Raw genomic sequence first — 25,941 nt, 5'->3', positions numbered from 1 at the left:
CCATTGTAGGAATCTGAGGTACCTGGAAGGGTCTCCATGAATCCAACCAATAGCACAGATTGTGAAACCCTGTCGCTAGCAGAAGTGTGCTAGAAACTTCTGCTGAAAAGTAACTCATGGAAAACAAATTCTGGGCAGCCTGGAATTGCTACATTTTAATTTTCTTTGCAAAACTTCCAAATAAGAGGTCTGATGCAGTCATTTCATTAGAAAATAAAGTGTTTATTAAGAAACTATACACTGAACACTCCTATAAGTCTCTGTGGAAACACAATGCCCCATTGTCATAGCACAAAGTGAAGAAATGCCAGAATAAAAGATGCTGTGATGGATGGAGCCTGGGAGGCTGGAAATGAGGTCGTGATTTACAACAATTAAAAACATCATCCTCAAGCTTACTCCTTAAAGCCACGCTCAGGAGATCTGAACCCTAGGGACCATCTGGGTGTGATGGGGAAGAGTCTGACCTACAACCATGGGGAGTAGGTTGAGCAGTGCTGGAAGGGAGTGGGGGCCCTCGAACAGGAACCCTGTACCTAAGGTGACACTGTGGAATTCACTCTGGGTCCTGGGAAAGAACTTGGAAAGCTGCATGCTTATGTTACCCACAGAGATATCTAGAGCATCTGGCTAGGAACCTGGCATGATGATCCACCATCTACAGGTGCTAAGGAGAATGACCCTTGAGTAGTATCTTTAGCTCAATTTGCCAAAAAGCATATGCTCTGTCTTTCACTGCTGTGCAACACTACATCAGAATGTAGTTAAGTAATCACCATGCTGCCTCAAGAACTGAACTTGGGATGCCCTCTCTCCTTTCCCATAACAGGGACTTCCATGGAACTGGGGAGAGTTGGGCCAACCTGGCCGAGCTTTCATGCTCTGCAAATCTGCCTTTCCTATTATGTAAAGAACTATCAACCCCTTCCCTCTCCCCAGAGGGCAAAGTTGAAAATGAGGGACAACCCTTCTTTGGGAGAGGATGGCTGTGGAGTAAGACCTGAGTGGAGGCAAGCAAACACACATATCCACCAGAGAGCAGGATGACACGCCCATCGGTGCCATGAGAGGGGCTGGAGGAGGCCAGGTTTTTACTTCTCTTCCCCTTCAGTTCATCTTGACCTTGACATGATGATTCCACTGGGTTCCAAAGGTTCTCAGAGTCAAGAGAAAGTGAATGTAGGGGAGGAGAGCCAATCCCGAGATCACGGGCTAGGAGGAAGGGTCTTGGTCCCTGATTCCCTTGGTCCCTTGTGGTCCTAGTAGGATGGCCAATTCACAGGCAAGACCTTCTGTAGCCAATGCATGTCGGAACTGTAGCTCTAGGGACCCAGGTGGAGTCAGCAAAAAACAATCTCTTTCCAAAGAACTTTCTAACATTGCACTCACTGTGAGCCATTCCAGAGAAGAAGAAGGAGGGGGCAAGTGTGTCCACAAAAAAGTATGATATTTTTCCACACACACACATACACCAAAAATAAAGATAAAAATAAACCAACAAAATTACTGTCTTCCATTCTTCCCTCTGAGACCTAATCTGTTGCCAACACTTGGGCCTGGTTCCCCTTCCTCTTACTGCGCCGTCTCCACCTCTGCTTAAGAGCTCTCTGTGACTCTTCCCCACTGGAGGCTGCAGGGTGATGAGGTCACTGAGAGGACAGCATGGAGACCCCATGCTTCCAAGCAGGAAAGTGAGACCGGAACACGGCTGGACTTCAGGCCTTCTCGTGATGGTTGGGTCAAGAGAATGGCTAGCGTGTTTTAAAGGTAGCTCCTGGTGCTTGGGTTAGGATTCTCTTTATTGGCTCTAAAGACGTTGGCAGGAGTTGCCTCGGAGGCCGGAGGAAAAGGAGCACAGTGATGACAGGAGGGAGGGGCAACAACCTGCCAGTGGTCGATGGGAGACACACCCATCTCAGTGGTGGTAAAAGGTGTGGGAGCACTCGTGGCTCATGCAGTTTCTACTTAGCATCCCTGGATCCAAAAAAGAGCAACGCCTAGTGCTTCCAACCTCTCAGAGGGCCCATCCTACCAAGGTGACATCAGAACAAGGAGGCTTAAAAGGAGTTTTGTGTTTTTTTTTTAAAAGCCATGACGTCCTTTGCTGAAATAAACATTGACATCCTCAACATAGATGCCATGGTTAAGAGGCTTGGAATGTCCGGAAAGGCTTATTGGATTCAACATAATTTCTCTGAAACCTATAAAAAAAAACAAAAAGAAAAAAAACAGAAAAACAGAAAAAAGCAAAATAAAGTAAAAACCAAAACCCCCAAAGAAGATCAAAACTAAGAGGGGAAACAGAGGGAGCTTGAAAGGGGATGAGGGGAATCTAGAGCTACAGATAGATACTGGGAATTGACAAAATGAATTGCTGGCAGAAGGGAAGGATAGGGGTAGGGATAACTTCCAACAAGTGTTCTCGGAGAAGTGAGAAACACTCCATTTTGCTGGGGCCTTTGCTGAATGAGAGACGGAAGTGAGCAAGCACTCCATGGGGAGTTTGGCCTGCCACTGTCATGAAAGAGGTGCAGCAGACTCATCTAAGGTGTCTTGGTCTATGAACACGTTTCTGGGTAGAAGAAACCCTGATAATGAGCTCCGGGAGAGGGGGGAGAAGGGTTGTGCGTGTACACCCTTATTGCCAGAGGAGTTGGGAAAGAAGGCTCTGCTCTGCTTTATCAAAACTCAATGTCCTTAAGGGTCTAATTCTCAGAACTAAATTTTGAAGTACCCTCAACTACACAAGGAGGTAAGGGCACACTATACTCCTAAGCCTACATAGACTTTCTCATTAGCCTCTCACCTTATATTGCCAGAACTGTGAAAGGCTTAGAAAAAGACTAAGAACTCAGCCTTCTAATAATTTCGAGTCTTACAGGGACTAGAGCCATCACAGAGGAGTAAGTGATATAGCTGGCCGCAAGGTCATGAGCTGTCTCAAGAAGAGCAAACTTCCACGACATTTCGGTTCCTTTCTGGCCACCTGTCTAGGGACTGAATAGAATGTCCAGAGACATGGGTATTCCTAATCAAAATCCAGCAAAGAATGGCTCAACCAATCCCAGATTGTAAACACATTTATATATGGGGGTTGGGAGCATATGAACAGATACAACCCAGCTTTCTAAGAAAGCTGTATTCAGGAATGGAGAGCTCACAATGAGCACCCAAGTATTGGGCATACATAGTGGGGAGAGACTAAAATGGAGTTCAATCGTACTGAGATTTCCTTGCTCCCCCTACTTAGGGCATACTACGATCAAAGTAGGCATGAGTCATTCCGGTTGTTATGTTACCTCCGTCTGCAAAGAGTGAGATCAGTTTATGAAAATAGAAGGTACTCCTCTTGTTCATGATGTCATGTTAAGGGGGAGTTCAGCTTTTCATGGGCTGTGATTCCATGGTTCTGTCCTTAACCCCAGCCAAAGCATCTCTGGCACATGACAGGGCAGGACAGGAATTCCAGACATCTGGGAAGCCTGCTTAGAAGGCTTTTGATGCCACTGCTTCTCTCCAGGCCATGGTCCCTCTCTTTTTCTACATCCCTCACTTTAACCTAAGGAAGCTCTCTTCTCTGAAAAAAATTCCTCTCACCCAAGGGACTTGAGTACTAATTTTAACCTGGACACCTAGCTATAGCCTAGTCCTCTGGGGGCTTGTAGGTCTTTGGGTCTTAAGAATCAAAACTGGTAGGGGAAGGGGCTTTGATTTATACAAAGATGTCAAAGGAAGTAACTCACCATGTGACCTTGGGTAAGACACATCCCCACTCTGGACCTCAGGTTCCTCATATATATAGTGAGTTGATGGGACTAGATGATCTCTATTGTCCTTCAAGTTTAATATCCCATGATTGTCTATGTTTGAAAAGACCCCTGGCAGAAGAGGCAGACATGGGGGATTAATGGTCAGTACTAAACCCCAAGTTCAAACACTTGGGGAAATTGTCTTAAATACACAATGCTGGAAACAGAAATCAAGTGCTCCCAGCGCCTATATCCACACTGCTTTGCCTGATTCATTTGATGTACAAAATCTACTCATTTTCCTGAGCATAACACAGTGGCATTATCAAACTGATCAAGGAAAGAACTGATCAGGGAAAAAAATTGCCATCACCATAAACTCTGCCCAATCATTTTCCTAACCTGTTTGACCAAAACCCATTCCATTTAATAGTTGTAACACCCCAAAATTATTCCCACTATCCTGGGTACCATTCCTGGGTTAGGGAGGGAAAGAATGTTATGACATGGGAGATGATTCTGTTGGACCCAAGATGCCCTTTCTGACTTAGCCTACAAAAGAAATGTCCAAGAGGGAAGTGATGTGATAAGGGATGATGGTAACATGGAGGGAGTAGCTTGCTCCTTCAAATCCTTCTTGCCATCATCTGGGCAACAACCTCTGGAACAGCAAAAGTTAGAGTTTCTGTGAAGACTCTAAGGCAATTGCATGACGGTGATAGCATTAGAGCTTCTTCGAGGGATCTGTCCTTTAGAGACCACACAACATCCAGGGGTCCAGGAAGGCTTTATGTTAGATCCATTACAGACCAAGGCAGGCCTGCCACAGACCCTGCCAATGTCCCTAAAACTGCTTCTGCAAACACAGACATTTTCCCATATGAGCTGAGATCCAAAGTTTGTTTTCTCTGGAACTCTTTCCCGGGTGGAGCTTTTCCAAGATTCTAAAAGCTGAAGTTTGATAGCATAAGAGGCACCACTCCAAAATCCTGCAGCCCCCTGCCCCCACTCCTCATAACAACCCCAGAAAATGAAGGGAAGACATCTGCTTAGAGGAGGTTGGAAAAGACCTGGACCACAGGAGATGTAAAAGGAGGGCTAGTTGGGCAAAGAACAGGCTAAAGAGGCAAATACACTTCTTAAGAAGGCCTTGCCCACAGGTGGCCCAGCAAAATATAAAAATCTAAAAAACTAACTCTCAGCAGCTGCTTTCCCCACAGCTATACAGCGTGAAGGAACTTGCACACTCTAATTCAGAATAGAGCCCAGACATCAGGGATTGTCTACGTCTGAGAAGCAAGCCAGAAATGCTAGGGTGGCTCTGGGGAAGGAAAGGGAGTTGTTAAGGGATGCAGCTAGGAGGAAAGGGATGTGCAACACCCAAAAGGATTGAGTGAGGGCTCTTGAAACCTACCCTCCAATGAACCAAGAACAGAATAGTAGCCAAGTCCTTGATATTCTCAGCAGCACAGAAAGCTCAGTCCCCACAGATGTGTAATGCAGAAGAAAGTCCAAGATCTTAAACCCCTGTTTCCCAACAGCTGTATAAACCCCAAGCATCTCTTCCTGGCTATGGTTTCCACCCTTCAGACTGACTAGCAGCCAGAAGCTTCCTAGCATCTATAGTGATGAGCATTTTCCTGTGTCTCCTGCCTACACTTACTTCATCTAACTTTGGAATCACATGGGCTTCTCCTTCTGTTCCCTTTTATTACCTAGCCTACTCATAAAGTGCTTATTTTAGGTACCACTGGATAACTTTCCTGTCCTCTTTCTTCAACTGTATTTGTCATCTTAGAGTTATTACATCACAAGAATGAAGTGAAATGCATAGGGCTCTTATGTTAAGGGCACGGGTAGCTTTATTAATAGGGATACATAGGTCAAGGCAATTCTGGAAGGAGGGCTACCCTTTCCCAGTCAGCATGTTATACTTGTGAAAGTCTCCCCACCTTTCTTCAGTGGCAAGAAGAAGTAAATTGTTATTGAACCAAGATTCCAGAAGACCTAAAAATAAAGAAAGAGCCTAAAGCAAAGTCCCTATCAGCAGACATAACACAGAGTCCAGAGATTCATTATCATTATCATGTCAGCCATTGTGTAAGGTCAATCAATTATCCTGCACCATCCTCAAACATGTATTGTATTAACTTAACAATATTTTCAAAACCTTCTAATATTATCTTGTAGTAGTTTGAATTTTAATATAGATATTTCTAACTCCAAAATAGTTGAAATTACATACTTGGAAATAAGGCCTCTAATGAAAACCAATTCTTAGGAAGAGGTGTAGGGAGAAAGCCAAGGCAGTGGCAGCTAGGACATTCTCCAGGGGAGAGGAACCTGCCCCCTCCAGCAGTGGTTATATGGCTGGACTTTCTGTCCTCACAAACAGCTCTTACAGCTAGAGAGCCACATAGTCCCACACCATGGCACTCTGGTCACCTGGCACATTGCAGACCTGCTTTTCCCTGGATTCCCCCTGCCTCATTCTGGTAGGAACATATTGTTTGGATTGGGACCTTCCAGTATGGAATCCCAAACTCCATCTAGATGTTAACTCCAGTTGGTATGATTTCCTGGGGTTCAGGTTAGGAAGGATGAAAAACAACTTATGAGGAGGAGGCACTAAGGAGTGTGGCAGGAAGAGAAATTTTCAGAACAGCCATGATCACAACAAGGGTGGATAGTGGGTAGGGCAGGGATTAGTCCAGTATTCTGGCCTAGGCACTGTACACTGTATACTGAACAGGGTGGGCAGAAGATTTCACCATGTTAAAGAAAAGCTCCCTCATAGGTAAATATTTTGCACTCTCTTTGCCTGGGTGTTATTGTATCCAAATTCATGGAGAGGATGTCTTCAGGATCGTGGGTTATGACTGTGTTGTGCTGGACCTTTAGTTTGATGAGGAAGTTGCTCTTTGGAATTTAAGATCTTTCTTCTCCTATAATCAAATTCAATAAAAATCCAGAAGTGTTAGCTTGAGTTGTCAAGTCTCTAATACTAGCCTTGCTGTTTGCAGACTAGATAATTTAAAATTCATCTTTGATTCTTTAATTCAAGATAGGAAGCCTAGCCCATAGGCCACATAGGATCTTAGAATTGCACTTGCCTTCTCTCCCTCTCTCTCCCTCTCTCTCCCCCTCTCCTCTCTCTCCCTCTCTTTCCCCCTCTCCCCTCTCTCTCTCTCTCTCTCTCTCTCTCTCTCTCTCTCTCTCTCTCTCCTCTCTCTCATCCCATTCTCTTACGTTGAATCTCAATTTTTTCCTCCCCTCCTACTCCTAACCCAAACAAGTGAATTTCTTTAAATTTCTTGAAGTTTTACTTAGTTTCAAACATTTAAAATTCAGAAGATTTTACAATTAAAATATCACTATTTGTAAATTCTTTAAAAAATAAAAAAACCTAAGAGTTCTGGCAAAGCAGAACCAACATTTCTATGCAGTAGTGATCACCTGAGGCAAATGGTATCCACATTCTGTGGATGAGCTGTGTGACTCACCATATCCCACCATTCTGTGGGGTCCTCTCCCATTTCACTTAGTTACCTGAATTACCACTCTTTCCACCTGAGTCTTGTACTTAGCAATCATCAGACTATGCTGTCTATTAGAAACACCATGGAGTTGGACATCCAGCATTCATTGAGTGTCCTGTTAATACAAAACTAACCCTCTCTCTGACTGTGGTTGACAGTTACACAGGAAGTCCCGGAAATGTATAGCAGAAGATCAAGCCTGCCATCTCAAAGATATAAGACAGCTCTGAAACACAGCTGTATGAATAGGAGGGGACTGTGTTGAGAAATGAGGTTCAATAAGAAAATATATTTTGGCTGGCAAGGTGACTAAGCAGACAAAGGTGCATCCAAGCTCAAGGACCTGAGTTTAATCCTGGGAGCTCATAAAGTAGAAGGAGATCAACAACTCAATTCACACAAGTTGGCCTATTACCCTTATTTATGTACCCTGGCAAAACCACGCAGGCATGCATGTACACATACATGCACACACATATATACACATATATCCATTAAATAATTGTTATTCTTAAACAAAAGGAAACATATTGTGTGCTACCCAAAACACCATGGCTATAAGGGAATGTGCCAATTGTGTTATCCACAGTGTCTGGTATGGATGATGTATGTGAGAAAAAGGGATTTTAAATTCAGCTGTTACATTTCCTACAGTACGCACAATATCATAAAAAACCATGTAACAAAGGCTTCTATAGGATTCAGAAGTGTAATTGCTCCTGTAATATCACTGCCATATGCTTCATGAACAAATATTGAACATAATCTCCTATCTTCAATGTACAGTGCCCCAATACTACTGGAAAAGGAGTGAGATTTCTGAACCCCTGGCTAGGAAGACTAAATCTGCTTATACATTTTGGAGCTGGCTCAACAGAAGGGGGCTAAGGATGAATGCACCCCCTCATGCAATCCTGCTCATGGACATCAAATGAGAAGGCAACCAAGTCTAGATAAAAATGCGAAGAACACTGAGATTCTCAGAAGTATGAGTCCTGAAAAATCTTGAAGCTCTTGGCTCATTCCTAAAGAGTACTAGAAGAGACTCATACAAAAGGGGAAAGCCATTCTGGAGGAAAGCATCCTTGGCATTAACCCAATAATAGGCTGATCTTGGCTTACATGAGTGACCTGTTAGCCATCACAAAAGCAAAATTCTTTCCATCACATGACATGAATAAAGTCACCTTTCTAAACAAAAAGAACTCCATACACTCTAGAGCAATATCATAAAACATCTTACTATTCTCATAACTTGCTATATGAGGGATAACATGAGGTCATTAGGCATCTCTTTCTTGATCAACTGAGAGAAAAGCAAACCTAGGTATTAGTTAATAGTCTATCTGCATTTATTTCCTTTACTTCAAAATATCTTTAACATTTGTGCCTTTTTCTATTTTTCTGTTTCTTGTTTCTTTTCATTCTTTTCAAAGGTTTAAAATATTAGTAAAATATAGATATCAAAACCATATGCCCAGTGCCTAGCATTAACAATTTTAAGTTTCTTGGTACCTTATTTTCAGCTCTTTTGAAGACAGTCTATCATAACCATGACCAATAATTCACCTGTGTGCATCCAATAACTTGTTTCCCAAGACCAGAGTTAACCACTGTTTTGAAATAAATGACTTACAGAGGCATACTTACTGATGTACATACCCACAGACAAATTATAGTATTATCTTGCCTAGTCTTGCAAATCTAAAATAAGATTGATCTTTGCTTTGTAAGACAAGGTTTCATATAGTCAAGCTGTCCTCAAACTTGCTACTAAAAACCGAAGAATGGTAAGTTTGCATAAGAAATGTCCCCATAGACTCCTACATTTGAATATTTTCCTCAGTTGATGGTACTCTTCAAGAAAGTTAAGGAACCTTTAGGAGGTAGAGTCTCAGTGGAGAAAGTGTGTCATAGGAGTGGGGCTTTTATTATATAACCCCATTCCACTTCCTATCTCCCTCTTCTCTCACTCTCCTCCCTGTGTACGGACAAAAGTATGAGCATATGAGAAGCCAGATGCCTGTTCTTGCCACCATGCTTTCCCTAACTGTTGCTGTGCCTTTGCCATATTGGTACACTCTAGTCCTCTGAAACTGTAATCTAATATAGATTCTTTCCTCCCTTTAGTTGCTTTTCTTTTGGGATATTCTACCTCTATAACATAAAGGTAACTTGACCTGCATTCCTGATACTTGTTTACCCACCCTTCAAATACTGGGCTTGTGGGCTTACCCAATCAAATTAATCAAAACAGGATGCTTTCTGATACTGATACATTTGCTGTCATCTATTAACTTATTTAGGTTTTTGTTGTTGTTGTTGTTGTTTTATTTTCCTATGATACCAGGAACAAAACAATGGGCGAGTTGTATGGTAGACAAGAATTCGACCACTGAGCTATATCCCCAGCTCTTTATTTACTGATTTTTAGTGGATCGTTTTTATTGTGTTAATGTTACAAATTATTTTCAAGTTCTACCAACTGTTAGTCGGTTTTAATTTTTCTATTATTCAAAAAAGCTTAATAATCTTTATGACAAAAGTCTACCTACCTATGGGGGTAACACTTTGGAACAGTAGTTAGCAAGTCTCCTAGAAAGGACCAGGTAGAAAATATTTTAGGATATGGATACTATATACTCCCTTTTCACCTACCAAATACTGCCAGTGTGGCCTCAAAGCAATCACAGACAAAAGGAAAGAGAGCACACACACACACACACACACACACACAAACTTATTTACAAAAGCAGGCAGGAGTCAGACTAGCACCATTTGCTATCTCTGCTCTAGACCATTGTTTTTCAAAGCATGTGAATGCACTAACAGCTTTAGCAACAGCTGGGAGCTTAGTGGAAATGAAGGTGTTTCTAGATCAGTGAATCAACATCTGCATTTTAAGAAGCTCTTCAGGTGATTCCCTATGCACAGAAATATTTGAAAAGCACACTTTTTGAGAATGTTCCTTCGGGGTTTCTAAATCCTTTAGTCTATTGCCCAATATTTTTCCAAAGTCCATAATACTCATCCCTATAATTGCTAAGTGGAGAAATATTTTTCCATCTAATTCCATGTCTGATATTGTTGTCCTTACAAACTGATCAGTGGCAAATATTATCTTGTAATTGCAACATAAAGTTCTAAGGTAAAGATGTGGGTGTTGCTCTTTTCATATTTGAGAAAATTTAATTATTCTGTATGCAAATTTTCTCTTGGCTGCATACACTGGAATGAGTTCCCTTAGTCTCTTGATTGTCTTTTAACTTTGTATAAAGGTCAAATATTTTTAGGATTTAAATTAATATAGCCATATGCTGTGTGGTGGTACAGGCTTTCAATCTGAGCACTTAGTGTCTGAGGCAGGAGAATTGCAACAAGTTCAGACAAAACTGGGATACAAAAAAATGATGATGTACTCACATGTATTCATCTTCCATTTCATCTTATCTATAAACTGTTTAAAGGGCTATTTAGCTCCTCAGAGACAAGCCATATTCTCTTAATAAAGAACTATATTCCATTCAGAGGAATTCTAAATATTTTTTTCAGGAGCTCTTCACACAAGAATGTGGAACTTAACTCCTCTCTCTTAAGTATACTGTTCTTGGTGTGTATCTAAAGAGCAGGAAAAGGAAGAACTGTGCAATTTTGCAGCAATAAAACCTGGCAAATGTCCCAGCTAGTTAGTTGATCAGGGTTAATGTCCTTATGGCCACCCATGTGTTTAAGTATATATCTTGATGTATGTGATAAGAATACTGCTATGTCTCTATGATGTCCCTCCTCAAAGTCATAACACCAGTCACAGATGATAAAGCTAAAGTGATACACATTCTGCATAAAACGTGGTCAAGGAGACTAAAGAGACTAAGTCACCAAATTCAGCATAGGTCAGAGAAAAGACAATGGAGCAGGGGATTATGAAATCAGAATAATATCACCTTTACTTAACAAGACTGTACCAACATTGGTTTTTTAGTTCTTGTGTGTCTTAACAATAACAAAAACAACAACAAAAAGGATGATTACAATGACAAATACTGAATGAAGGAGAAATACAAAGCAGTTCAATGACTATTGAAACTTTTCTGAGATCCTTCCAGTTGCCATCATCACCCGGTAGCTAAGGCTGTTCCACAGTTTTCTGTACACAGGTCCCACCAGGAGAGAGGTGGTCTCCCAGGAGTGCTCTCACTTCTGGGCTCAAAGATGAAATCACCACTTTCTTCCCAATAACTGTCCAAAGCCAGACCGGCCAGAAACACACAGAGGACAGGAACAGTGGAGCAGCTGAGACAGAATCCATCCAGTCTCCATCTGCACCCAGGAGCTGGGGCTGTTCCACAGCTCTGTGTACACAGGTCCTGCCAGAAGAGACCTGGTCTCCTCGGAGTTCTGACACAGACTTACAGGCCCAGAGCAGGGAAAAGTTCCATCCAGAGCCAGCAAGACCAACTAATACCAGTGATAACCAAATGAAAAAAGGCAAGCACAAGAACCTTACCAACAGAAAACAAGACTCTATGGCATCATCAGAACTCATTTCTCCCACCACAGCAAGTCCTGGATACCCCCCAACACATCAGAAAAGCAAGATTTGGATTTAAAATCTCATCTCATGATGCTGATAGAGGACTTTTAGAAGGGCATAAATAACTCCCTTAAAGAAATACAAGAGAACACAGGTAAACAGGTAGAAGCCCTTAAAGAGGAAATACAAAATCCCTTAAGGAATTATAGAAAAACACAACCAAACAGGTGAAGGAATTGAACAAAGCCATCCAGGATCTAAAAATGGAACTAGAAACAATAGAGAAATCACAAAGGGAGACAACTCTGGAGATAGAAAACCTAGGAAAGAGATTGGGAGTCATAGATACAAGCATCACCCACAGAATACAAGAGATAGAAAAGAGAATATTAGGTTCAGAAGATACCATAGAAAACATTGATACAACAGTCAAAGAAAATGCAAAATATAAAAAAAAACACACACACACTCACACACACACACACACACACACACACACAAACCGCTAACCCAAAACACCCAGGAAATCCAGGACACAAAGAGAAGACCAAACCTAAGGATAAAGGAGAGTGAGGATTCCCAACTTAAAGGGCCAGAAAATATCTTCCACAAAATTATAGAAGAAAACTTCCCTAATCCAAAGAAAGAAATGCCCTTGAGAAAACCTCCCATGCTCATGGATCGGCAGAATCAATATAGTTAAAATGGCCATTTTGCCTAAAGCACTATACAGATTCAATGCAATACCCATCAAAATCCCAACTCAATTCTTCACAGTTAGAAAGAGCAATTATCAAATTCATCTGGGACAACAAAAAACCCAAGATAGCTAAAACTATTCTCAGCAACAAAAGGAAATCTGGGGGAATCAGTATCCCTGACCTCAAGCAATACTACAGAGCAATAGTGTTAAAAACTGCATGGTATTGGTACAGTGACAGGCAGGAGGATCAATGGAACAGGATTGAAGATCCAGAAATGAACCCACACACCTATGGCCACTTGATCCTCGACAAAGAGGCTGAAAACATCCAATGGAAAAAAGATAGCCTTTTCAACAAATGGTGCTGGTTCAACTGGAGGTCAGCATGCAGAAGAATGCGAATTGATCCATCCTTGTCTCCTTGTACTAAGCTCAAATCCAAATGGATCAAGGACCTCCACATAAAGCCAGACACTCTGAAGCTAATAGCAAAGAAACTGGGGAAGACCCTTGAGGACATCGGTACAGGGAGAAAGTTTCTGAACAGAACACCAATAGCGTATGCTCTAAGAGCAAGAATTGACAAATGGGACCTCATAAAATTACAAAGTTTCTGTAAGGCAAAGGACACCATCAAGAGGACAAATCGGCAACCAACAAATTGGGAAAAGATCTTCACCAATCCTACATCAGATAGAGGGCTAATATCCAATATATATAAAGAACTCAAGAAGTTAGACTCCAGAAAACCAAACAACCCTATTAAAAAATGGGGTACAGAGTTAAACAAAGAATTCTCACCTGAAGAACTTCGGATGGCGGAGAAGCATCTTAAAAAATGCTCAACTTCATTAGTCATTAGGGAAATGCAAATCAAAACAACCCTAAGATTTCATCTTACACCAGTCAGAATGGCTAAGATTAAAAATTCAGGAGACAGCAGGTGTTGGAGAGGGTGTGGAGAAAGAGGAACACTCCTCCACTGCTGGTGGGGTTGCAAATTGGTACAACCACTCTGGAAATCAGTCTGGCGGTTCCTCCGAAAACTGGGCACCTTACTTCCAAAAGATCCTGCTATACCACTCCTGGGCATATACCCAGAAGACTCCCCACCATGTAATAAGGATACATGTTCTACTATGTTCATAGCAGCCCTATTTGTAATTGCCAGATGCTGGAAAGAACCCAGGTATCCCTCAACAGAAGAGTGGATGCAAAAAATGTGGTATATCTACACAATGGAGTACTATTCAGCCATTAGAAACAATGAATTCATGAAATTCTTAGGCAAATGGATGGAGCTAGAGAATATCATACTAAGTGAGGTAACCCAGACTCAAAAGGTGAATCATGGTATGCACTCACTAATAAGTGGATATTAACCTAGAAAACTGGAATACCCAAAACATAATCCACACATCAAATGAGGTACAAGAAAAAAGGAGGAGTGGCCCCTGGTTCTGGAAAGACTCAGTGAAACAGTATTCAGCAAAACCAGAACGGGGAAGTGGGAAGGGGTGGGTGGGAGGACAGGGGAAGAGAAGGGGGCTTGCGGGACTTTCGGGGAGTGGGGGGGCTAGAAAAGGGGAAATCATTTGAAATGTAAATAAATTATATCGAATAATAAAAAATAATAATAATAAAAAAAAAAGAAAGAAATGCCCTTGAACATACAAGAAGACTACAGAACTCCAAATAGATTGGCACAGAAAAGAAACTCTTCCCATCATATAATAATCAAAACACCAAATGAACAAAACAAAGGAACAATATTAAAAGCAGTAAGGGAAAAGGGTCAAGTAACATATAAAAGCAGACCAATCAGAATTACACCAAATTCCTCAACAGAGACTATAAAAGCGGGAAGATCCTGGGCAAATGTCATACATACCCTAAGAGAAGGCAAATGCCAACATAAGCTACTATACCCAGCAAAACTACCAATTATCATAGATGGAGAAACCAAGATATTTCACAACAAAAACAAATTTACACGTTATCTTTCGACAAATCCAGAACCTCAAAGGATAATAAATGGAAAACTCCGACACAAGGAATGAAGCTACATTCTATAAAAAGCAAGAAAATAATCTTTTAACAAACCAAAAGGAAGATAGCCACATAAATATAAGTCCACCTCTAACAACAAAAATAACAGGAAGCAGAAATCACTTTTCCTTAATACCTCTTAATATCAGTGGACTCAATTCCCCAATAAAGGGACATAGACTAATAGACTCGATTCATAAACAGGGCCCAACAGTTTGCTGCATACAGGAATGTCACCTCAGTGACAAAGACAAACTCTAACTCAGAGTAAAAGTCTGGAAAACAATTTCCCAAGCAAATGGTCCGAAGAAACAACCTGTAGTAGCCATTCTAATATCGAATAAAATCGACTTCCAACCTAAACTTATCTGCCCCAGTATAGGGGAGGGGAATACCAGGACAGGAAGCAGGAGTGGGTGGATTGGTGAGCAGGGGGGGTGGGGAATGGGTTAAGGGATTTTGAGGGGAACCAGGAGACAACATTTGAAATGTAAATAAAGAATATATCTAATAAAAGAAAGAAAGATAAGGAAGGACACTTCCAACCCATCAAAGAAAAAAAATCTACCAAAAACTCTCAATTCTGAACATCTATGCTCCAAATGCAAGGGCACTCACATTCATAAAAAAAAAAAAAAAACTAATAAAGCTCAAAGCACACATTGCATCTCACAATAATAGTGAGAGACTTCATCACCCCACACTCATCAATGGACAGATCATGGAAACAGAAACTAAACAGAGACACAGTGAAACTAATATAACTTATGAACCAAATAGATTTAGCAGATATCTATAGAATATTTTATCCTAAAACAAAAGAATATGCCTTCTCAGCACCTCATGGTACCTTCTCCAAAATTGACCATATAATCGGTCACAAAACAGGCCTCAACAGATACAAGAAGATTGAAATAATGCCATGTATCCTATCAGATCACCACAGACTAAGGCTGATCTTCAATAACAACAAAAACAATAGAAAGCCTACATACATGTGGAAGCTGAACAACATTCTATTCAATGATAACTTGGTCAAAGAAGAAATAAAGAAATCAAAGACTTTTTTAGAATTTAATGAAAATGAAGCCACAACATACCCAAATTTATGGAACACAATGAATGCAGTACTAAGAGGAAAACTCATACCTCAGAGTGCCTCCAAAAAGAAACTAGAGAGAGCATACACTAGCAGCTTGACAGCACTTCTGAAAGCTCTAACACAAAAAAGAAACAAATACACCCAAGAGGAGTAGATGGAAGGAAATAATCAAACTCAGGGCTAAAATCAATCAAGTAGAAACAAAAACTGTATCAACCAGACGAGAAGCTGGTTCTTTGAGAAAATCAACAGGAGAGATAAACGCTTAGCCAGACTAAGCAGAGGGCACAGAAACAGTATCCAAATTAACAACATCAGAAATGAAAAGGGAGACATAACAACAGAAATCAAGGAAATAAAAAAATCATCAGATCCTACTACAAAAGCCTATATTCAATAAAATTGAAAAATCTGGATGAAATGGAAATTTTTCTAGACAGATACCAGATAACAAAGTTAAATCAGGATCAGAAAAATGACCTAAACAGTTCCATAACCCTTAAAAAAATATAAGCAGTCATTAAATCTTCCAACCCCCCCCCCCAAAAAAGCCCAGGACAAGATGGTTTTAGTGCAGAATTCTATCAGACCATCAAAGAAGACCTAATACCTATACTATTCAAACTATTCCAAAAAAGTAGAAATAGAAGGAACACCATTCAATTCATTCTAAGAATCCACAATTACTCTGATACCTAAACCACACAAAGACCCAACAAAGAAAGAGAACTTTAGAACAGTTTCCATTATGAATACTGGTGCAAAAATACTCAATAAAATTCTCTCAAACAAAATCCAAGAACACATCAAAATGATCATCCATCATGATCAAGTAGGCTTCATCCCAGGGATATAGGGATAGTTCAATGTATGGAAATCTATCAACATAATCCACTACATAAACAAACTCAAAGTAAAAAACCACATGATTATTTGATTAGATGCTGAGAAAGTATTTGACAAAATCCAACATTCCTTCATGTTAAAAGTCTTGGAAAGATAAGAAATTCAAGGCCCATACCTAAACATAGTAAAACCAGCAAACCGGCAAACCAGCATACATACATACAGCAAACCAGTAGCCAACATCAAACTAAATGGAGAGTAACTTGAACCAATCCCATTAAAATCAGGTACTAGACAAAGTTGCCCACTCTCTCCATACCTATCCAATGTAGTACACAAAATCTTAACCAGAACAATTAGACAACAAAGGGAGGTCAAAGGGATATAAATTAGAAAGGAAGAAGTCAAAATATCGCTATTTGCAGATGATATGGCAGTTTATTTAAGTGACCCCAAAAATCCCACCAGAGAATTCCTAAACCTGATAAATAACTTCAGCAAAGTGACTGGATCTAAAATTAACTCAAACAAATCAGTGCTCTTCTTCTACTCAATATATAAACAGGCTGAGAAAGAAATTAGAGAAACAATATCCTTCACAATAGTCACAAACAATATAAAGTGTCTTGGTGTGACTCTAACTAAGCAAGTGAAAGATCTGTATGACAAGAACTTCAAGTCTCTGAAGAAAGAAATAGAAGAGCTCAGAAGATGGAAACATCTCCCATGCTCATGGATTGGCAGGATTAATATAGTAAAAATGGCCATCTTGCTGAAAGCAATGCACAGATTCAATCAATCCCCATCAAAATTCTAACTCAATTCTTCATAGAGTTAGAAAGAGCAATTTGCAAATTAATCTGGAATAACAAAAACCCAGGACAGCAAAAACAATTCTCAACACTTAAAGAACTTCTGGGGGAATCACCATTCCTGACCTCAAGCTATACTACAGAGCAGAGAGGAAAAGACTGTATGGTACTGGTACAATGACAGGCAAGTATATCAATGGAATAGAATTAAAGAACTAGAAATGAACTCACACACCTATGGTCACTTGATCTTTGACAAAGGAGACAAAACCATTCTGTGGAAAAAATACAGCATTTTCAACAAATGGTGCTGGTTCAACTGGTGGTTACCATGTGGAAGTGTGGAAATCAATCCTTTTTTTTTTTAATTTGGTTTTTTTTTTTTTTTGAGACAGGGTTTCTCTATGTAGCCCTGGCTGTCCTGAAACTTACTCTGTAGACCAGGCCTCAAAATCAGAAATCTGCAGGTCTCTGCCTCCCAAATGCTCGGATTAAAGGAGTGCACCACTGCCCAGCAAATTGATCCAATTTTATCTCCTTGTACAAAGCTCAAGTCCAAGTGGATCAAGGACCTCCACATAAAACCAGATACCCTGAAACTAATAACAAAGAGAATGGGGAAAAGCCTTGAACACATGGGCACAGGAAAAAAATTCCTAAACAGAACACCAATAGCTTATACTCTAAGATCAAGAATTGACAAATGGGACCTCATAAAATTTCAAAACTTATGTAAGGCAAAGGATACTGTCAATAGAACAAAACAGCAACCAATAGATTTGGAAAAGATCTTTACCAACTCTACATCTGATAGAGGGCTAATATTCAATATATACAAAGAACTCAAGAAGTTAGACTCCAGAGAACCAAATAACCCTATTAAAAATGGGGTACAGAGTTAAACAATTCTCAACTGAGGAATACTAAATGGCTGAGAAGCAGCTAAACAAATGTTCAACATCCTTGGGCACCAGGGAAATGCAAATCAAAACAACCCTGAAATTCCACCTCACACCTGTCAGAATAGCTAAAAAAAAACTCAGGTGATAGCAGATGCTGGCCAGGATGTGGAGAAAGAGCAATCATCTGTTGTTGGTAGATTTGCAAGCTGGTACAACCTCTCTAGAAATCATTTTGGCAGTTCATCAGAAAATTAGACTTAGTTCTACCTGAGGGCCTAGCTATACCATTCCTGGCATATACCCAGAAGATGCTCCAAAATGTAATAAGTGCATGCTCCACTATGTTCATACCAGCCATCTTTATAATATTCAGAAGCTGAAAACAACCCAGATGAATGGGTTGTACCCATTCAACAACCTCAACAGATGAATGGACACAGAAAATGTGGTACATTTACACAATGGAGTACTACTCAGTTATTAAAAACAATGAGTTCATTAAATTCTTAGGCAAATAGATGGAACTAGAAATATCATCCTGAGGGAGGTAACACAATCAAAAAAGAATAAACATGGTATTCATTCACTGATAAGTGCTTATTTGCCCAGAACCTTGGAATACCCAAGATACAGCTATAGACCACATGAAGCTCAAGAAAAAGGAAAAACAAAGTGTGGATACTCCGATCCTTCTTAGAAGGGGAAACAAAATACCCATGGGAGGAGATACAGAGAAATGGAAATAGAACCTACAGCCTATATATACATTATATGTATATGCCCATATTTTCAGAATGCCCCACATATTTCTTTTATAATCATTACCATCTTTTATTTACCTCAGAATAATATAGAAGTCAGAACATCTTTTAGTGTGTTTATAACTTTTAATGTACATGTTTTATTTGATTTCATTTTTCAAAATGTTATTTGTTTTAATTTTTCTAATTCTGTTTATGCAATATACTGTTAAAATTAGACTTAGTTCTACCTGAGTCATTGTTTTTGTTGTACTTGTTGGGTTTTTGGGGAGGGGGCAGGGGAGGGCATGTGCCATGGTACTTATGTGGAGGTCAGAAGATAACTATGGAAGTATATTCTCTCCTTCTACCCTGTGGATTCCTGGGATTGAACTCAAATCAAGTTTGGCACCAACCCCTTAACCTTCTGCATTATCTCATTGGCCATTGTCTTGATTTTTAGACAGAGTCTTACTATGTAGCTCAGGCTGACCTTGGTTTCAGTATGAATTGCAGGCTGGCTTTAAACCTGTAGCCCCATTTGATCTCACCCTTTTGAGTGTTAGTATTATAGAAGTGTATGGGTAGGAATACACTTATTTTTATTTATCTATGATGTTTTTAGCAGTTTTAAAGAACACCTGAATGAGTAGATAATTTACAAATACCCCTTGATATTGTATATAGGCTGACTATACACCATTCATGACAAGAATTGTCAGCTCACTCATTCCAAGTCTTTTTTTCTTGTCTTAGTATATTGACTAAATTGTACAGATTTCTTTGTAATGAAAGTCAACAATCATTCTTATCATTAGATGTTTTATATATTTTATAATTTTGTTTTATTATTCACCTTGAGAATGGGAAATTTTTCCTGATGTTCTTCTTCATTTTCCCTGTTGCTGCTCTCCTGTGTTATCTAATTTGTTGCTGGTGTTGCTTCCAGGTAGTTTTTTGGAACTTTTGAACAAAATACTTTATTAGTTTATAGCCCCTACAGGATAATGCTGGGAATACAGCACAATAGATTTCAATAACATGAATGCCTTATCTAAAAGGCAGAATCTTTATCTCCTCTCCCTTTACTACCAAAGGCTCAGAAATTCCTATTAGGTATGCTTCCAGAGGAGAATGCGATTCTTCTGTGGAATCCATCACTCATTGGAGAAGTCTGTGTCTCCAGTTCATGGTTTACAGCAGAGGCTCCGAGTCTTATCTCTGGGAAATCTGAAGCATGCACTTTTCCGAAGATCCCCCCAGAAAAAGAAAATACAAATATGTGCCCATATTTTGTTTCTAGACTTTTGTCCCATCATAAGAATGAATGATCCTCTGGTCCTCATCTTTTATTTCTGTACCATCCCTGGCCACAAAGTTATTTATTTGCTTTGCTGAGCATCCACATCTCCTGTTTTTTTTGTTTTGTTTTGTTTCTTGTTGTTGTTGTTGCTATCTATTTGGTGAAGAGGAGGTGCACTAAGTATGAACTTACAGTACCATCTGGATCAAAGCCCAGTCATTTTTCTTTCTTTCTGCATTCAAGGAAAAATATATTTACTTGGTTATAAAATTAGTTATTTTTACTGATATTTTCAATCCAATCTCTTTTCTTGATATTTAAGAAAATTATTCAGGTCAACTGCTGAAACAGTTTACAAGCATATGCCCTCCTGGCACCTATTCCTACATTACGGTCACTGGGGACATCTTAACATGTTCCCGCAAATCCACAGTTATCTGCATCTCCGGTATTTGAAGGCATTCCTATTCTATTTTATGTCTTACAGAAATGTACATATGGTCACAGCTCCCTTTTGATATGCCTAACCTAATCAGTAGTAAGTAATACCCTGCACTTTATTATACCATTCTAAGCTGTTTTAGTTATTTAGGTCATATAAGTATTAAATTTCCCATGACTTAGTCCTAACCCTAACCTCAACTATTACTGAATATTCATATTTTCCTTCCCATAATATAAATTCTAGTTGTTTACAGAAAAAACACATGTGCACATGCATGCACAAATACATCACACACACACAGAACCTTTGAAGATTACCAATGGCGACTCCATGACCAAATTTCTTCCACTTCTCTTCAACTTGATCTTGCTACACAGTGTGATGCTCTGACTCCCTAACACCAAATAGTTGCACAACTCTTATCATATTTTGCCCTTCTTTCTATTGTCTCCTCTGTTCCACCCATTCTCCAGTGTCTTCTCAAGGATCAGTCCTCTTATCCTTGGATGCCCAACATTTCTTTGTGAGATCACACCGCCCCCATCAGCAGCAGTAGCATCTGCAGTAGCAGCACTAGGAGATTTCAAGAAGTGAAGAATTTCAGGCTCCATTCAATCAAAATCAATCCCCGTGGTTAAAAAGGTAATTATTGAAAGTTACCACCATACTTAACCAGATATAAACACTTGGGAATCATCCTCATTTCTTGTCAATATCTTCCTTATCTCCATATTTAATTAAGTGTTAGGTTTCAGGTGTTTACTTTGTGACATTTCATGTGCACACTTAAATCCCCACTTTGTTTTTGTTTTTTTAAGAACTCAAAACCAATGATTTTATACAAATTTATATCTAATCCCTATACAAGAACACACAGGCAGTGCCTATATAAGAACTCATAACCAAAGACTATATAGGAATGCACTATCAATGACTATATAGGAAATCATATTGAATGCCTATACAGGAACTTACAACCAGTGACTATATAGGAACTATTATCAAATGCTTATACTGGAACACATAACGATACCTATACACCAGCTCACAACTAATGCCAACACAGAAACTCAAAGCCAAGACATATATAGGAAGTCACAATCAATGTCTAAATAAGAACTCATAGCCAATGTCAATACAGGAACTCAGAGCCAATATTTTTTTTTCTTGTACCTCATTTGATGTGTGGATTATGTTTTGGGTATTCCAGTTTTCTAGGTTAATATCCACTTATCAGTGAGTGCATACCATGATTGATCTTTCGAGTCTGGGTTACCTCACTTAGTATGATGTTCTCCAGCTCCATCCATTTGCCTAAGAATTTCATGAATTCATTGTTTCTAATGGCTGAATAGTACTCCATTGTGTATATATACCACATTTTTTTTGCATCCACTGGATTTCAAATTCCTGTTCCCTACTACCTACCAATTGTATATGACCTCAAAGACTTGACTAAATTATTTAACTTCACTGAGCCTCAATTTCTGTCCTGTTAGCTGAGGATATTATTATCTATGTCACAGATTCTCTTATAAAAAAATAAATAAAAGCATCCAGATCAACAGCTGAAACGTGCGTGGCACATTTTGCCAAGTGTCATCTGATATGCTCTCACCACCCACTCTGACTTTAAGCTCACTATTTGGGGGTTTCTCAACATGTTTCCAAGAGTCGATTTATTACATTAATTCACCTCATGTATCAGTATTTAATTGTATCAGGAAGACAACACATTCATAAATACACTACCCTGTTCAGAAGCTATTTGTGAGAAACTACCCCTGCATTGACACCCTTCATAAGTACAGGCTGCCTCTCCAGTCTTCCCATCGTCTATTTTCAACTACCATCCTGTCCTTATGTTATCTTACCCCATACATACCCCTGGTCCAGTTAAAAGTCTAACATGACCATGCCCCCTTTTTTTTAAACATATATTTTTATTTTCTATATTCTTTGTTTACAATCCAAAAGCTTTCCCCTTTCCCAGCCCCCCCCATATGTTCCACAAGTCCTCTTCTCTCCATCTATTCTCTTATCTTCCCCCCCCCCTCCCTTTTCTCTGTCCTGGTACTCCCCTACAATGCTGGATCAAGCCTTTCCAGGATTAGGGCCCTCTTCTTCCTTCTTCATGGGAATCATTTGATATGCTAATCGTATCTTCAGTATTCAGAACTTCAGGGCTAATTAATATCCACTTATCAATGATTGCATTCCATGTGTATTCTTTTGTGATGGCGTTACCTCGCTTAGGATGATATTTTCCAGTTCCATCCATTTGCCTAAAAAATTCATGAATTCATTGTTTTCAATTGCTGAATAGTACTCCATTGTGTGTATATACCACATGTTCTGTATCCATTCCTCCATTGAGGGATATCTGGGTTCTTTCCAGCTTCTGGCTATTATAAATAAGGCTGCTATGAACATAGTGGAGCATGTGTCCTTATTGCATGCTGGGGAATCCTCTGGGTATATGCCCAGGAGAGGTATAACAGGGTCCTCCGGAAGTGTCATGTCCAGTTTTCTTACAACCCACCAGACTGATTTCCATAGTGGTTGTACCATCTTAACAATCCCACCAGCAGTGAAGGAGTGTTCCTCTTTCTCCACATCCTCGCCAACACCTGCTGTTTCTTGAGTTTTTAGCCTTAGCCATTCTGACTGGTGTGAGGTTTTGAAATCTCAGGGTTGTTTTGATTTGCATTTCCCTAATGGCTAATGATGTTGAGCATTTCTTAAGGTGCTTCTCGGCCATCCAAATTTCTTCAGGTGAAAATTCTTTGTTTAGGTCTGCACCCCATGCCTTACACATTTCATTTTTTCCCCTCATTCCTATGGAATGCTGCCCTCCCAGTTACTTACTTGCAGGCTTATTTTTCTTATCCAGTCCCTACTCAACCTTTAAATCATCTAAGATCACTTTCTTTAGATCACCTGGCAGTGACTTGTGAAGGTCTATGTTATTTGTTCTATTGTCTGAAATTATTTTAAATATATACACCATAATAAAACCTTTTTCTATATTTCCTTCTCTCTTCTCAACCGTTTTATTTAATAAAGAAAACTTTGCAATCAATATCTATAATCATTTGCACCTGCCCAGGCAACAAGTTAAATATCACACATGGAATCCCTTATATACCTCGCTGGCACTTTTATGACATGAAAATGGTCTTGTTACCCAATTTGTAGACGGAAAAACTAAAGTTGGAAGGGCTCAGTAATTCATGGAGGCATAAGATACAGCGCCAGGATCTGAGGCCAGCCTTTCTCATCCTAGCTTCCCTGCTCCTAAACCTTCTATTACACAGAAGAAAAATCCAAGCCCTCTATTTCCTAAAAGATAAATTTAAAAAATAGACTTGTTTTTTAGAACCATGTGATTTGATTTTTCTCTCTATGTGTGAATCTATGTAGCAATATATCATATTATTCTTAAATCTTACTTTACTTATCTTGACATTTGAAAACAATTTGAAGGATCATAAATGATTACTATGCTAGCCTCAAAATAACTTTATGTGGTATGTAAAAAAAATGTTCATCCTGTGCAACTGGATTTTGTGACCCTAAAAACAAAATTCTCAAGTGGTACCCCAGAGTGTCCAACATTCTTGAGGATAAGGCAATATTGTTCAGGATGAAGTCAGTAAGAAGCAAAGGCCAGAGTATAGCAGGAAATGTAATAAATAAAATCCTAATCCTAGCTTGTATCAATTTTAAGTAGATTATCTTAGAACAGGGTCTGGAATAATAGAATCAGATTATTGGCACATTCTAAATTGACATCCTTAAAAATTAAATAGCATAAGCCTATATATTGCCTTATTGGCTCCAGAGTCCCTTGATTAAAAATGACAATAAACTTAATGAAGATGATGAATGAGGAGAAGGGGGAAAAGAAATCTACCAGATACTTGCCAGAAACATCTATTGAATTCTCTTGACCTTTATTTTAAAAAATAGTGAGAACACATGAATTCAGACTGAAACGATATCCATTGGAGGAGGAGGATTATTATATTTTCCTCAAAGACTCAGATTATACTCAGAAGTTAATGGCTAGGACTGTAATTCAGTGGTGGAGCATTTGTCCAGCATGTACAAGGTCCTGAGTTCTATCCTTAATACCACAAAATAAAAATAATAATAAATGGCAGATTCATATCTTTATGCCTGCAGAGGATCTGTGTGACCCACGCTGTGAGGGTCAAGGGTCATGGAGCCTTGGCACTTTGTGGTAGCTAAAGAACTTGAAACAGAGACTTACCCAAACCCCCAAAGCCCAGAGTGTCACTGTGCTCCAAACATCCGCATGACTGACACACAGTAGGGGCCTCCTATGCTCATAACCATGTGCAGAGTTGAAGAAACAGAGACAATAATAAAACAAGGAGTAATAACTTACTGCCAAAAGAGTCCTAAAATCGGTGCCAAGAATGTGAGAGCCGCACCTTTCTGAGCCTACCAAAGGGCCATTTGTAAACAAATGATCATCAACCTTCCCAGCACCAGGGGAAATAAGAAGAAAAAAATCTGGGAACTTTCTATCTAACTTGGGCTCAATGACAAAAAAGTATGATAAGAGAAATTTGTAAGTGGGCATCTAGGGAGGTACCTTACTACAGTTAAAAGAAAGGATCACATGATCACAAGGGAGAGGACAAATGCAGTGAGAAATACAGAAAACTATGGGGGTGCAAATGTCAAATCAAGGCAGGGGTACAGCATGGAAAAGGAATAGCAAATAAGAAGAAGTTACTGGTATACTTTTAGCGGCTCTAAGACCTCAGAATATGACCTGATTTGGAAACAAGGTGAAATAATTAGGATGGACTTGAATCCAATATAGACTGTTTCAAAACCATAATAAACCATGGGAGATTTGGACATATATGTACACACACACACACACACACACACATATACACACACACACACAAAGAGAGAAAGAGAGACAGAGAAAGACAGAGACAGAGAGACAGAGAGAGAGACAAAGAGACAGAGACAGACTGACAGACAAGAGAGCACAGGGACATAGAATACTACATAAGCATGAAGACAGAGAACGAGGTGAAACATTTGCAAGTTAAGAGATGCCCAATACTGCCAGTAAAGTACTGCAAGCTGGGAGAAATCCGGAATGGATCTGGTCCTCCAACCTTTAATGGGACCATGGCTCTGCTAACACACTGACTGAATTTGGGTATC

At 39.6% G+C, this 25,941-nt stretch overlaps 1 protein-coding gene across 5 annotated transcripts in view; it reads right to left on the bottom strand.

Moving 5' to 3' along the window:
• Positions 1-25,941, bottom strand: part of Ntrk3 (neurotrophic receptor tyrosine kinase 3) — a 375,670-nt gene that overhangs the window by 96,320 nt on the left and 253,409 nt on the right. Inside the window, exons 13-14 of one of the 5 annotated variants that reach the window (XM_052160449.1) lie at positions 3,744-3,878; positions 313-2,201 (exon numbers count right to left, since the gene is read on the bottom strand). The exons of the other annotated variants lie outside the window; for them this stretch is intronic. Of the exons in view, the coding sequence (XP_052016409.1) occupies positions 2,083-2,201; positions 3,744-3,878 (254 nt within the window). The 3' untranslated portion in view covers positions 313-2,082. Of the gene's footprint in view, positions 1-312; positions 2,202-3,743; positions 3,879-25,941 lie in introns of those variants that run through there. 5 annotated transcript variants of the gene reach the window in all.

This window comes from Apodemus sylvaticus, chromosome 1 (genome assembly GCF_947179515.1).
Source record: "Apodemus sylvaticus chromosome 1, mApoSyl1.1, whole genome shotgun sequence".
NCBI classification, from domain to species: domain Eukaryota; kingdom Metazoa; phylum Chordata; class Mammalia; order Rodentia; family Muridae; genus Apodemus; species Apodemus sylvaticus.
This window is presented reverse-complemented; position numbering and strand designations above follow the sequence as displayed.